Source organism: Brassica napus, chromosome C1, assembly GCF_020379485.1.
Source record: "Brassica napus cultivar Da-Ae chromosome C1, Da-Ae, whole genome shotgun sequence".
NCBI classification, from domain to species: Eukaryota; Viridiplantae; Streptophyta; class Magnoliopsida; order Brassicales; family Brassicaceae; genus Brassica; species Brassica napus.
The window spans coordinates 10,934,048-10,949,289 of record NC_063444.1 but is presented as its reverse complement, the minus strand read 5'-3'; the positions used below and the strand labels follow the sequence as shown (position 1 = coordinate 10,949,289).

Sequence of the window (15,242 nt, the reverse complement as noted above, 5' to 3'; positions counted from 1 at the left end):
TAACCTTGGTTCAGTTGCTTTATCAGGAATCTCGGCTTATATCATCCTATCAATATCATCTGCTTGTGGTAGCTTGTGCTGTGAATCCATAAATACCAATATATGAGCATGGGGAAGACCTCGTTTCTGAAATTCAACAGTATAAATTGCTGCAGACAAAAAAATACAGATGTGTAAACCATATGCTTTATCCCTTCACATAATAGCTTAACAACCTACAATTATATGAGTAAAGATTTTGAAATTTTAAAATACTACCTGACACTGTTTTCCCAAGCCAATGCTTCTTAGTTAGATCATCCATTAAACTATCCAGCTTAACTTTGAATAGTCTACAACACAGCTCAGGTCTATCCTCAGATCGAAGATTGTATTGATCAAAATACCTTTTCAACTCTGCCCATTTAGGATTACATGTAAAAGTAATGAATAGATCCGGAAATCCATGGTATTTGCAGATAGTCATTGCATCTAGATACATTTGATGCATATAGCGAGGCCCTCCTGTGAAAGACGATGGTATAATTATTCGATTTCCTTCAATAGACACACTCGAATTTCCCTGATTTGCAGCCTCAACAAACTTACTAAACTTCAAAGTTCTAAGGTTTGACTGATTTTTCCTTATAAACCGAAGACGATGGGATTCGATCATTGTATATGCATCAACCAGAAATTGCTGAAGAAGACGTCTTGAAAGATGAAGAACCTGAGACCCAACTTTTCGAACCTGAATAAGATAGGCAAAATACTCCCTCATACTGATATTAGGCTTCTTGTTTTTGAAGGGTCCTGTGAAACCATGTTTAATACCTAAACGAAAACCATCTTCACCATACGGGAAAATAAGTGGATACTGTAGGGGCAAATAGCATGGATGCAATTCACTAATCCTTTTAAGCTTCCCCGAAGTTTTTTGTAAGATGATATCACGCTTGTCCATATTTTCTTGAAAATCGCCAACAACTAATGCGGCAACTTCAGAAGAAGTGGGCAGGTTGTAAACTCTTCCATCTTGAACACGGGTGTGGATTAGGACCAAAGAAACGTCTCGAGTTTCTTCTTCATCATTAAATCTATCCATACTATTGCGAAATGACTTGACGTGCACATTACATTCCCTTAACATTTCCATTATAGATTCAACCAAATCTGGACGGATTTTTGCTTTCCCAGAGTTCCCACTGCAAATAATAACCATAGATAATTTAGCGAAAATATATGTGAACATGCTGTGGTCAAAGAACCAATAAAATAAGTCTAATTCATGACTACCTTAGAGCAGATAAACGGTTCTCAACCTCATTTTGTGTATCATGAATATACAACTGCGAAAACTTGGCTTTCTCGTTTCGATTTGGCTTCATACTACCAATTAAGTGATAATTCTCCCCATGAAGCTTGAAAATCTTAGGGCCTCGCCCTGAGTTAATAGAGTTATCAATCTTCCCCCCGAGTGATGTAAAAGAAAACATCATATTGATTGGTCTTATATTATCCCGATAGTGCTTGCTGATAGCATCATCACTTGTAAGAAGCTTCTTAAGCAAGGCCGGTGGTTCCTTTAATACAGGGAGCTTAACCTTTCCTCTCATACAGCACATTGTGAAAATAGGAGTTTTGGTTTTTCTCCCCTTACTAATTCGCTCATTGTACCAAAATAGAGCTCCACAGATAGGACATTCGTGTGTCAGATCTCCATCATCTTTGTAAGCTAAAATACAAAACGGATACATAAATAACATAGTTTGACACGCACTAAGGTGTTGTATTTGTTGTCAAAAAATATAAGTAAAGTTATAACATTACCTTCTTCTTGATGTGGCAAAGGAAGTGATTTCTCCAAAGCACTGGAATTTGCCGTTGTGTTGTTTTTTTTATTGTTCCCACGAAAATGCTTTGTAATGGATTCTACAACCTTATTAATGTTTGCTTGACGCTGGATCTTCTGCAAAATAGTAGCGTCTTCACATGTGTCCGAGTCAGTTTCTTCGTCATGTTCTTCATTACTTGAACAGTCCCATAATTCATCCAATGAATCTGTTAAAATTTCAATATAGTCAGAGTAATATCTATCAGTCACAGTAATAGAGGTTTTAAAGGTTTGACTGTAGTAACAAATAATATTATATCAAGTGAACTTATTAACCAATTTTCAAACCCATACCATCTGAATCAGATACATCGGATATAATATAAGATCGCCCCTCTGCTTCATGCAGGTCTTGTTCTGTAGATTGTGAGGGTTGAACCTGAGTTATAACTAATCCAGGATCCGGTGTAAATTGTAAGGGTTTAGACGATGCATAGCTGGATACACCAAGAAAAATCCCCTTTTGTTTTGCTTTCCGAGAAGATAGTCTTACGCCTGTTGCTGTTCATATTTGACCAGATCATAAAATAGCCAACACGTATATATAACGTCTTAATGGACATTTTGAAGCAATACTAAAATTTACATACCTTCTTCTTCGGGCCCCAGTAATAAACACTGATTCTCTGTCATGGTCTCCTTTGTTTGGCTTCTACTTGGTATTATTGGCGCTTGAACATTGGGTAGATTTTGGCATGTTTGAGAACTGTGAAGAGGACCATTTAAATCTCTCAAAGATGTTACAACAGAACCTGTTCATAGTGATACAATCAAACATTAGAAACAAACATTATTGCTTTAGCATAATTTTATTTACCTGATGAGACATTACTTTGCCACCCCCTCCTCCATCTGAAAACTGTTTGACTGTCTTCCATGTGTATTTTTTTCTGTCCCATAACTTCCAATGTCTCCCCTTGTCGAGTATCCCCGCGCACGCACCCCAAATTAACATTAGTTATGTCAGCAAACACATTTTGCGGGTTCGTCTTACGCTTCTTAGTAACGGGTAAAGGTAAATTTTCCCGTTGAGTAGCATCTGCAAATGCGCAGAAATTGAATATCCGTTAAATGTAGTTTATTTAAATAAATGCTTCTGGTTTGAGGTTAAAACACATTCCTGGTTTTTTCTTCTTTGAACGTTTGTTTGCAGAACATGACCGTCCCAATAACTCGACCGAACTCTGACCAGTATTCTTCTGTCCGTAGTACAAACTATCGTTTTCTGTACATCGTTCATCAGTATTAGGTGCAGAGGTTGTCCTTTTAGAGTAATTGTCCACATCTACATCGATATCAATAGAAAGGGTGGTTTATTAAAAACGGTATATATAAACAAAAATCTTTGACACTAAAGAGAAAGAATCCTAAAAATATTACCCACAATAATATACATATAAACTCAAAAACTGATAGAAATTACTGTTTGTTGTATCAATCCCGTCAGAGGCGATAGTTAGACTATTTTCCTCTGTTGCAACAACTGGATGGTTCGCTGAAACGGGATTTTGCCTTTTGGTTGAAATGATTTCACGCCTGTGTGCTCTAGCAGCTCGGTCCAAAGTTTCTGGACGATGTGGTAGTGGGTCCGTCTTCTTATCTGAGACAATCAACCATTAATAATAAAAGATTCCTCAATAAGAAACTGCATACATTGTGATGGACATTTCAATAAGATTCCTCAAAAAGATCAATGGCAGACGATATGGTAGAATACATACGTAATTGTCCTCTTTTTTCGGATAGTCTAAGTCGTCTCTGTGCTCTTGCCAGTTTTTGAATATGTGGATTATAGAAAACATATTCGCTGCCAATTCGAACTCCTCTTTTGCTTGATACTTTAGAACTCTGAATGTCATCATCTATTGCAGAAGAAATTTGTGCTGCAAGTTGAAATTATAAATATTCCATATATCTTTATAAAAATCCGACTCAAACAACATAGATATGGATGACATACTTTGACTGATTAGCTCTGACACTCGACCATTACATACACCTTCTGGAGTTCTGCCCTTGCGTTTTTTCCTCTCCATCGCTATAGAAAACGGGGTTAGGTTTGGTTAATGTTCGGCTCTAGTGTTTTACTTCTCCATTGATGTGTACCATTAAGTTAGCCTATGTGTTATTGACTTACCTTAACTTATTATGTCCATTTACTGAGATTATATATTTATACCAATGGTACAATATAGTATGTACAAATCTTTACAAAATAAAAAATATTTAAGTTTTTCCAACTCATTTTAAACTTAAAAATCTTTCGTGTAGAAAACATTTATAACGTAAGGTTGAGTTAACAAATAATTTGTATCATATTGCCTTCGTTTCTTATGACTTATTTTTATGCAGGACTAATCCTCTTAGTGAAGGGCAACCGTATTTATGTTGAGTTGGACTCTTATCTACAATTGACTGAATCTCCTAAATCCGTTCATTGGAAGCACAACTTCTAAGTTTTCTAAAATTACGGACTACTTACAACCTTGTTTCGGACTAACTTGCTGCCAAAGTAAAAGTAATAGTATATTGTATTCTTGTTTCCAAAGTTAAATGTATAACACGACATATACTTACAACCTTATTATATGTTATCGAATAACCAAATTACATGTGACATTGGTCAATCTTCTTTTATGTTGGCAATACAAATCCCCTATATATTGTAACTAAGCCATAAAAATAATTAAAACATGTACATCTACATAATAGTTATCAAAATAAATATATAAACACAATTTGCTTTTTTTAAATACTTTTCATTACGGATTGACCAAAGTTGTAATGTATTTAACCGAGAATAGACATACTAAATCACTATACTAAACTGACTTTTCCGGAAAAATAGATTCAGGTATGGAATTGACAATGGTAGATAGGACTAAAAACCGGAGAGTATATGATGCGTTGTTTATAAATTTTGCTACAATTGCATAAATATTTCTTGTTTACAGATACTTATAGATAATCAGAACTTAACACAGTTGAAAAAAAATCTATTTTATGCAACTATATTGAAACAAAAGAGGCTTTCCATTAATTATTAAACACCAACATAAGTATCGAATATGAAAAACACAACATAAATATTTTAAAAAACCAACATAAAACTTAGAATTTGCGAAAACAGAGTTAAAGAAAAGCGGAAGCCTCTATCTTATAAGAAAGCATTGTACCCACTTCAGCCACTTTTACCAAACTTCTCCTTCTTAATCATCATGGAACCGGTACTCCTCGTAACAGAATTCTGGTCATTGATTTCTTCCAATTCAATATCGACTGCTCTAACACGTTTAGCAGGAGTAAGATCGAAAGACTCAGACTGCTCAGAAGCTGAACCTAGATTAGCAAGAGAGGCCTGCACATATTTCCAAATGTAAATTTAGAAGAAAAAAACATGAAAGAACCAGTCAACCTTATTGCAAGTCTATTATGGATCAATATCAATAAGGACATTGACAAACCTCTGGTGCATCGGATTGAGTATCCATATCATGAAATACACCTTCGCTTCCCTGATAATGTCGTTTAGAATAGGTGAGAAATATTCAGAATATGCAATTAGATTTATATAAGTATCAAAAATAAAACTCCACTTACATCTCGAGAGTTGCTTTCGTCAAAATCTGTGATCAAATCTTTGTTAGTGATCACCTTCAAAACCTTGTAGGTATCATGTTTGTAGACAAAGTTCTCCCTTTCGATTTGAATTTTAAATAAGCACGTTTTGCCAATGATGGTGTTAAGAACCGGAGGAAGCACATTGGTTTCCTCAATCTACATTCAGATAAAGAAGAAAGAATTATATTTAAGTTAATAGAGATGTAAGGCATTAATATAAACGTTTAAATATGATCTACAGTATCTGAATAACTACCTCGACTTTATCTGAAGGACCAGCAATCTGCAAGCATGGCTTGTTGACCAGTTGCACAGCAAGATTATCGAACACCATGAGCTTTGTGTTGCTTGTGTTATCAAGCACCACTAAATGCAATTTATACCTATAAGATTTTTTATTACAATTATTTACAGGATGTTTATATTGAAAATACACATAAAAACAAAACTGAAATTATAAAAAGTACCTTGGAACTGTGACAGGATTGTAAGCCTCACACTTTACACAATAATATGTGTGCTTCAGATCATCATCGTCATTACCGTCATCGTCATTGACAGCTGGAACGGTCAAGACTTTTTTAGAGCACACTTTGCAGCTCAGATAAAACCACCCCATATCAGAATCAATGCCAGTAATGGTGCACATCAGAATACACTTTTCAACCTATTCAGACACAATATAGGAACTATAATGAGAAAAAAAAACTTATATAAGTTGTAAAATGAGTTTACACAATAAACTTCTAAAATTGATAGAATGATTTTGACAACTAACCTGTTTTGTTTCCTTCATTTGAGCAATGGTTTTTCTTGGTGTATGGGTAAAGAAATCATCTTTATCCGAAACACCATTCGCAATAGCCGCGTACTTAGACTCCACGATGGCTAAAGGAAGGTCATCTTTAGGCAAACTACAAAATATTAAAACAAATATACAATATATCAAAGTCCACACTACATATCGAGTCAATACATGGAAGTTGTTTATATATTGCAAAATATTATAACATACCTATCAGTGAACTTTACAACTTCAATCATTGGAAGATTCAAACCTAATTCACTCACATTGTAGGCATTGCTGACACTTCTTTCTTCTGTTGAAAAAATCAGCATGTCAATGAATCTACTATGTGTAATTTAGTTTACAATTTATAATGGCATAGTTACCCTTCCACTCTTTGATTTTCCCAAATCGTAAAACCAAAATGGTACAATGCTCATCTCGAACCTGCATCGCCTCATTAACATCACAGGCGAATTTACCCCAAAGAACAACCGGAAGTTTATCATCGCTGCAATAGAAAACAAAGTAACAACGTTTAAATAAAATAGCAAATATGGATTAGTATTTGCTATTTTAATAAAATAGCAAATATGGATTAATAAAATAAAATAATAAACGATCAATTTTTAATAACAAAAACTTACTCCGAATTGCGCAACTGTAAAGAAATCTTCTCTGTTTCTTTCCCATTGACATTTAGATGTTCAAGATGACTGATTTCAATAATCTGCCCGATTATATCTGAAAAACAGACACAAATGTCAACATCAAAATTGCTAAATAGAACCATTACGCATAAGTGATAATTCACGATAACTTACCAACCAAGAAATCGGCTGAAAGAGTACCATCTAGTACTTCTTTGAACTTCACTGGCTCAAAACCTGATAAATCCTCAGGCAGTTGCTCACATGGTCGTACACGTGTTGTGGACAGGAAGCTAATCCGGTAAGCATGATTAGTGGTTCTGTAGGAACCACAGGCATGCGTGACAACAAAATTGATCAACATCAAAGAATGTCCTTGTCTTAGGAAGTGATCGAATTGTGCAACCAACTCCCTTTTCACCGATGCATGAATCTTAGCACCCTACGTAAATAGCAATAGAGACAAAAGACTTTCATAAACGAAATAAAGGACTAACGTAAAGTACTTTAAAGGCGTCCAAAGAATCCCGTACCTTAACATCGCAAAGAACCATTTCAATAGTTTCACCTCCAGCAGCTGAGTATTGTTTCCACAACCGGATGACTTTGACCTTGATCTTCCACATTGTTTTGAAAGGCTTAACATCAGCGACTGGATTGATAGACATGGTTTGTAAGCAACGGGTTTTTTTTTTGCTCTTTTGCTTGTTTGCAAGTTGATGTGGGATTCGATGAGTGGGAGCATCGCTTATATATATGTCGTGTCTAGGGTTAGCTCACATAATAATTACCATCACAGTGTCAAAGGAAACTACATATTTTATTTTCCTTATCTCATATATCACATTAACATCGATGAAACCTTGGTGTCGAAGCAAACGTGATGGCCACTCCATCTTTAAAGGGTACGTAAAGTTAAATATTATTTTTTCCTTTATCTGGTTTTATAGCATTAATGATTGCAAATTTCGTTCCTATAGCGAATCGTTGTGTAAGGAGTATATGAGTAATGACGATAGGGGATATGTAACAATTGTATTTGACGGTGTAACAATTATATAACATTTTGGTAGGATGTTTAATTTTAGACTAAGCTCAACATATTGAGCTCTATTAAACTGCCACGTAAGACAATTAAGAGCACAAAAAACTGACACGTAGGAAGGGGCTATTTTTAATTATTACAAACTTGAGGTTCTAACTTTTTAAATGATTCACAATTAATATATAGGGGATGTGGATATCAATGGAGTTATACTGGTAGAAGCATTAGAGGTGGACACGTGGAAACACGATTTAGGCACGTGCACACGGACGTGATAGTGATTTGTTAATAACATTGGGCCTCTTTCAATGGGCTTTATAATTTTAGTACCCAAACCAAGGACCCGGTATAACTTCCTTACAGAATTTAGAAAGTATATTTGACCGTTAGATACTTGGATCTTTTAGGATTGGTGAAACCATCAGTCAACCAAACAAACCATCATCTACCGTTGACCATTAAGTGTGTCACTGACTCACTTACCTTTTCTTCTTCACACATTCACTAACTACCGGTAGTTATGCACTTAGTAATTTGTTAATTAATTTCTTAATGAAAAAAATTATTTTTGCTATAAGAATGCCTTTGCACATTTCATTTACTTGCAACAATTCCAAAAGAGAGGGTAAGAAGAAAAACAAAACAAAGTCCTTTCTCTTAATTAAAATTACTCTGTTTTTTCCCTGTTTCAATTTTCTTTGCTTACTCTGTTTTTCGTGTCTGTTATAGCTTTACAAGAAGTACAAGAAGATGGTGGCAGTTGAAAGAGTTGAGAGCTTAGCAAAAAGCGGAATCAACTCCATCCCAAAAGAATACATCCGTCCAAAAGAAGAGCTCGAGAGCATCAACGACGTGTTCCAAGAAGAGAAGAAAGAAGACGGTCCACAAGTCCCCACCATCGATCTCCAAGACATCGAGTCAGAAGACGAAACCATCCGTGAGAAATGCATAGAGGAGCTCAAGAAGGCGGCTATGGATTGGGGAGTAATGCATTTGATCAACCATGGTGTACCGGTTGAACTAATGGAGCGTGTGAAGAAGTCAGGAGAAGAGTTCTTCGGTTTGCCCGTTGAAGAGAAGGAGAAGTATGCAAACGATCAAGCCAAGGGAAAGATTCAAGGGTATGGAAGCAAGTTGGCTAACAACGCGAGTGGACAGCTTGAGTGGGAAGATTACTTCTTCCATCTTGTTTATCCTGAAGACAAGAGAGATCTATCACTTTGGCCTAAGACACCAACTGATTACATGTAAGCTTTTTGATTGCTTTACTTTACAAAACACACACACATCTTGGTTTGGTTATGTGATGATACTCCCTAGTTCACAAAAAGATAAATTTTCTATATTTTTTATTTTGTTACACAAATACAATTTTCTAGAGTTTTAAAGTAATTGTGTATTTTTAGAAAACATTAATTAAAATAAAGAAAATAATAAATTTAATCTTAACATTTATTATATTCAAATAAAGTGAAACTCTAGAAAATTCATTTTTCATGGAGGAAATTATATGATTTAACATCTTTGGTTGCTTGTAGTGAAGCTACGAGTGAGTACGCTAAGTGTCTTCGTTTGCTAGCAACAAAAGTCTTCAAGGCTCTCTCTATCGCCCTAGGCTTAGAGCCTGACCGTCTAGAGAATGAAGTGGGCGGTATAGAAGAGCTTCTGCTCCAAATGAAGATCAATTACTACCCAAAATGCCCTCAGCCTGAGCTAGCACTTGGCGTGGAAGCTCACACCGATGTAAGCGCTTTGACCTTCATTCTACACAACATGGTTCCGGGTTTGCAGCTTTTTTACGAGGGTAAATGGGTCATTGCAAAATGTGTTCCTGATTCGATTGTGATGCACATTGGAGATACGTTGGAGATTCTTAGCAATGGGAAGTTTAAGAGTATACTTCACCGTGGATTGGTGAACAAGGAGAAGGTAAGGATTTCTTGGGCTGTGTTTTGTGAACCACCAAAGGAAAAGATTGTGCTTAAGCCATTGCCGGAGATGGTGAGTGTTGAGTCTCCGGCTAAGTTTCCTCCAAGGACGTTTGCTCAGCATATTGAGCATAAGTTGTTCAGGAATGAGCAAGAGGAGTTGGTAACTGAGAAAAAGGATGAAGTCTGAGTCTATATATGTCTGTGAAACTCTATGTTTGAGCTTCTCTTTTATCTTATGTTTGTGTATTTATCTTGTCTTTGATGTGTGTCTTATTAAAGATTGTGAAGACATATTTCTATGGATTGTGTCATTGTGATACGTTAAAGAATTATATGATTTGTAACAAAGTAAGCGTTAGAAGAAATGAGTAGAACGAGATATGCTCTATGAACCACATGTGTATTAAGAAGTTGAGAGTGTTTCAGATTTACATTTTTCTATTTTTCTTTTTCTTATACTAAATGTAAAAAGAGATGTAAGAAGTGAAGAATCTGGTTTGATTTTGCCTTTCCTCCCTCCTAGTTCTACTTCTCTGGATTTTAACATGTTAGCTTTGCGATGGAGGAGTTACACCACAGGATCAGATTGAGAAGAGAACCAAATCTGAATGTACAAAAGGAGTTGATGGTGATGATGATTCCAGATACTACAAAAGCTTTTTCTATATACCATCAGCGTATGCAAAGCTCCTGCCAAATTAGAACAACAATAAGATATAAGCATTTGTTGTTCCATGGGGATATCCATATATATAGCCCATGACACTGAAATGCAGAATCTACACGATTATGAAATATTATCGAAAAATAGTGGCTACGTTATTGCTTTGTTAGCTTACCTACTAGCGGTCCATCGTTGTTTTGTTTCAAGAATTATTCCCCTATGACCAGAATGTATCTGTTGTCCAGCTGAAGATAGCGTTTTTTGAGCTGCAATTGGTGTTACCTGTAATAGATATATTCAAGAAATTAAGAAACCTCTATAACTCTTTTTTAAGTGGTTGTAAGCTACTCTTTTTTTAGTAAGTTTAGAGCTTACCTCATTCCCTGCTTGGAAAGAGTTCACTCTATTTTCCTTGAAGCCCTTATACCAAGAATAGATTGCAACTCAATGGTTAGACTTGGAGAATGTGGGAAAATCAAATCAAGTTAAACTGAGTTTCACAAGCTAAACCTTTGCTTGAGTAAATCTTAGGCGTGATCCATTGTTTTGCTTGAGCTCGGATTTGATGGAGAGCTGTATAACCGGGTCAAGAAACAATGTACGTAATCATATAAATAGAGTGTGTGTTAAGAAAGATCATGTATGTCCAAACCATGAGCAGTACCTTGCTGAAAAGGTCTGTTGGTAAATCTTTTTGAACTCTCTTTTCCGGTTGGAAATTAAACTCCTGTGTTGCCATCTCGGAATCAGTTTCATCCTTATCAGGAAACTCCATTTACAAAACATACAGAAGATCAAGTGCAAAGAAGAACTGTGAAGACTATAATACCAAAGGTACTGGTTATTTTTGAAAATGCCCATGCTCCTCTGCTTGACAAGAGAGTATTAACCTAGGTGTGAAATTTATAATGCAAAGACTATGAGAAGTACGTACCTTCTTGCTCAGAGGACGAGCTTTAAAAACGTGTTTGCCCTCCGAGAGATCATGCTTAGATATATCCATTCCGCTTGGTCTGAAAGAAAAGTAAAACTTTAGGCTTTACATTCACCTCGAAGACAAATTGAAGTGAGAAAGTAGGGAATCCTTCTTAATATTCTATGTGATTTTATAAGCCATACCTCCTACTTTCCATGCTAACACCGTCAAACACATCAGTTATATTAGACTTGTCTGGCCCCTGTCAAAGAGAAACTTTATTTAGAAGAGATAATAACCTGTTAACAATAGAAAGCAGTATTGGTGCTACCTTATACGCATGATTCCATTGATTAGACCTTTTTGTTACTGCTGAAGAATGTTGCATAGCCCTTTCTGAAGTCTTCAAATGAAATTCCTGTTTAAGGAAAATCGAGAAATATAATCAAGTCTTACACCAGGTTATTGTGTGGAAACAGTATAGCAGCTGAGAGGAATTCATTTATCCCACTTACTTGGAACTCAGTTAGTTTTGGAGTGCTCTTTTTCCGGACAGGCAATGATGGAGCATCAAATATCTAGAGAATACAAACGAGATTTATTTGAGCCAGTCTTATACACATTCCTTAGTAGCAGGTACAAAGTTACAAACCTTTCGGTTAAATGGACGTGCTTTGAATCTATATACAGCTGTTGAGTCCTGTTCTAACTTCTGATCATTATTGTGTCTGAGATAGTCATTAGCAAAACATCATATGAGATTTCACATTTATTGTAACAACTCATTTTCAGAGAAAAGTTTAGGTTTTCACCGTATCTTGTGTGCCCTCTGCGATGTAGCAAAATCATGCTCATGTGGAGTAGTAAGTTTTATCCTCGTATGTTGTGAGTTTCTATCAAGAGTTGTATCCTGCAAAACCATTTAGCAACATAAAAAATATGATTTAAATCTCAGTACTAGCTCCTTTTCCACCAGAAAGATTGAATATTCCATATACAGACACCTTTTAGACTCTATACGCAAGATCAAGAAAATTCAAGAAATAGAAAGTAAACCTTCTTGGGTATCTTGTGAACAAAACTCATCTCCTGCTTTGTACCAGCAACCTGAAACAGAGAAAATATGACTTTTAATTTTCAGATAGACCTAGTACATTGTTCAAGGAGCTAAGTATAGACTGTTTTTAACAATGACAATCACTCTACCTTACGAAGAAGACCTCCGTCAAGCTTCTGTCTTTTAGCCGCTTGAACTTTGGTCCCACATAAGCCTTTCTCATGAATTTTATCCACTTGCATAGGGAATTTTCTGTACCATACAAAAGAAGTTACCAATTAGGTGAATATAATTAAGCAGACAAAATTAAACATGCTCCAAACAGTCACCTGGCATAATTTTGTTTAGCTAACTGACTAGCAGTAGGTCTCATTAACGTTGAGCTCCTTGGAGATGGTCTGATGCTTGATTTAGCTCGGAGCTTTGGTTTATTATCATTGTGTTTGTGATTGCTAACCGGAGGCCCTGGTAAAAGAAGAGAAAGTGAGACCGCAAACAATAAAGTATATATAATCCATTATTCACCATTCTTATTCAAATGTGGATGCTGATGATAGATTTCTCTATCTATGCCACAAACATCTGCTGTGACTTTCTCATCCTCCTCGGTCTTGTCATGAGAAACCTCCTCTATAAGTAACAATGTTGTGACGAAAGCTAAAACAAAAAAATTTAACAGCAAAGTCATCTTGAATTGTTCATAGTACCGGAAAAAAATAAATAAGAGTGATTGCTAAAGAAAATGAGTATTGATTCGAAGGCAAGCATGAGTAGAAGCATATATATAGATACAGAAGCCTAAAAATAACTGTGATCACAATATAAATCATTTTTTTACCGAACGATTAAGCAATTTAAGTATTTAACACACTGTAGAGGGAAACTGTACGATCTTTTCAACAGATGCGAGCGCCAAAATTAAGTCTAAGCATTCTCTCCTACTTAAAGATCCAATCGTGTGCTTGGAACACTAACGAAGACTTGAGAAGGACTAAAAGCTGTAATGATGAGGAAACTCACGAGAAGGCGCGTAGGAGGGAGCAGAGTGAAACCAGAGCTCGGCTGCCTCAGACTCTGCCGGTAACTCCATCCGAGTGAAATCATACCACCGAGCTGCGTCGAACTCGTACTCCATATCTATTTCTTTCACCTCAATCACCATTGGCTCCATTTCCATATCTTATTCACTGAAGAAGAAAGGAAGCAGCAGTGAAAGGAAACAAACGGCACATATTTCGCTGTTTCACAGATTTTGGTTTCGCGACAAAACCATAAGTATATAAATCGATTTTTTAAATTTTAGTCAAACGACATCGTATTTGCTCTCTGAATGTACAAACCACTCTAAGCACAAAAAGGCGTGGTGACGCTCCGGTTTTTGTAACCACTCGACATTTTTGAATGTTTAATTTTTCAAAGACTTTACGATAATGATTATTTTAATGTTCCTATCGTTGTTTTAGTATTTTTTCAAAGTCCGTTCTTATGAAGATGAGGTATGTATGTGCACAGCATGATGTTGACAGTGGATTTAATATATTTAGGATCCATTAATTTTTTTTGTTTTAAGCGAAAACATTGTCATTTAATAGGATTTGTAATGGAATACACGAAGACCCAAATTCGTGTAAAAGAAAAAGGCCAAATTATTATCTTTTGTTTTGTTCTTTGGGAAGGACAACATTTAAAAAAAAATTCTACTAGCATACGTTTTGTTCAAAGTCTCTGTTGGACCAAACCTACTTTTGGGAGAGTACAGAGATACACTATTTAGGTGAGGTGTTGGTTGAACATTTTCAGTTGTAGTAAGTAAATGATTTTTTTAACTAAAAATGGAAAAAAGTATAACTTCATACAATTTTTTGTTTTTTTTTTTTTTTTGTCAAACAACTTCATACAATCTGTTAAAGCTAATATAGAGGATGATTATCTATCTAAGGGAATAATGTTTATCTCCTCCTTTGTCTTTTAGTTGATAATCGGTTTGATGAACCGACTTTAGACTACTATAAATAGTGGCTCTTTGTATGGTTTGTATAATAATTAAGAATCCAAGAATATAGTCATTCTCTCTCTCGTTTCTATTTTCCAAACGAACAAATAAACAAGTCAACTCCTCTCTATCTCTCTTGTTAAATAAACAATACACACAAATAATAATAATACATACACATATATATATAGCTGATACAGTTACATCTCTCTCGACTTATATTTCACAACACGTTATCAGCACGAAGTTCTGACCAATTGAGGTTTATCAATCCGAAAGTTCTTAAACCAATCGAGGTAATGTTTAAATTTATGTTTTTCAATATACTTAATTTATTTAAATTTTATTATTGTTCCGGAGTGAGAGGTTAGGCCTTCTCCGTTTATTTTCGGGATGATAGGCGTTGCCTTCCCCGACTGATCGTTATAGTAGGCTATGCCTTCACGATCAAAGAAACACGTGGTAGGCGTTGCCTCCGTGAATAAAAAAAAATTAATAAAGGTCAAAAATTGCAGACTAAGTCTCCGGACCTTGAAATAAGTAAAAGTCAAAATGGTATACCATGTCTCCTCGGACTTTGAAAAATGATCAATATGGTAGTCTAAGACTCCTCGGATCATGTGGTAGGCTAAGCCTCCAATTTTATTTATGCTCTTTAAATTTCTGCAATTTAAATTTATGCCTTTAGTTTCTGCATTTAAATTA

General features: G+C 35.5%; 4 protein-coding genes across 5 annotated transcripts; 1 reads left to right on the top strand and 3 right to left on the bottom strand.

The window, feature by feature from the left end:
• Positions 1-36: 36 nt before the first annotated feature.
• On the bottom strand, positions 37-3,909 carry LOC106373052. The gene is made up of 7 exons (XM_048743647.1): positions 3,834-3,909; positions 3,297-3,473; positions 2,464-2,625; positions 1,810-2,040; positions 1,276-1,714; positions 259-1,184; positions 37-149 (listed from the first exon to the last, which is right to left on the bottom strand). The coding sequence occupies exons 1-7, from the start codon at positions 3,907-3,909 to the stop codon at positions 37-39; spliced, it is 2,124 nt and encodes a 707-aa protein (XP_048599604.1).
• A 1,145-nt stretch (positions 3,910-5,054) lies between these two features.
• On the bottom strand, positions 5,055-7,599 carry LOC106373049 (replication protein A 70 kDa DNA-binding subunit C-like). Its single transcript, XM_022693935.1, has 11 exons — positions 7,465-7,599; positions 7,106-7,373; positions 6,929-7,025; positions 6,668-6,792; positions 6,510-6,594; positions 6,273-6,408; positions 5,962-6,161; positions 5,751-5,877; positions 5,474-5,650; positions 5,338-5,388; positions 5,055-5,231 (listed from the first exon to the last, which is right to left on the bottom strand). The coding sequence occupies exons 1-11, from the start codon at positions 7,597-7,599 to the stop codon at positions 5,055-5,057; spliced, it is 1,578 nt and encodes a 525-aa protein (XP_022549656.1).
• A 956-nt stretch (positions 7,600-8,555) lies between these two features.
• LOC106375745 (leucoanthocyanidin dioxygenase) lies at positions 8,556-10,299 on the top strand. Its single transcript, XM_013815734.3, has 3 exons — positions 8,556-8,601; positions 8,706-9,223; positions 9,515-10,299. The coding sequence occupies exons 2-3, from the start codon at positions 8,727-8,729 to the stop codon at positions 10,092-10,094; spliced, it is 1,077 nt and encodes a 358-aa protein (XP_013671188.1). The 5' UTR covers positions 8,556-8,601; positions 8,706-8,726; the 3' UTR covers positions 10,095-10,299.
• Positions 10,242-14,255, bottom strand: LOC106375744 (protein TPX2-like). Of its 2 annotated transcripts, XM_048745650.1 has the most exons (16): positions 13,565-14,255; positions 13,070-13,201; positions 12,874-13,009; positions 12,694-12,796; positions 12,544-12,594; positions 12,300-12,397; positions 12,140-12,215; positions 12,003-12,065; positions 11,819-11,905; positions 11,691-11,749; positions 11,506-11,584; positions 11,236-11,340; positions 11,082-11,144; positions 10,947-10,991; positions 10,747-10,853; positions 10,242-10,597 (listed from the first exon to the last, which is right to left on the bottom strand). In XM_048745650.1, the coding sequence occupies exons 1-16, from the start codon at positions 13,719-13,721 to the stop codon at positions 10,570-10,572; spliced, it is 1,389 nt and encodes a 462-aa protein (XP_048601607.1). In that variant the 5' UTR covers positions 13,722-14,255; the 3' UTR covers positions 10,242-10,569. The 2 variants fall into 2 exon arrangements, with proteins under 2 accessions (XP_048601607.1, XP_048601608.1); XM_048745651.1 differs by lacking the exon at positions 13,070-13,201 and having other exon boundaries at positions 13,565-14,253.
• Between the last annotated feature and the right edge of the window lie 987 nt (positions 14,256-15,242).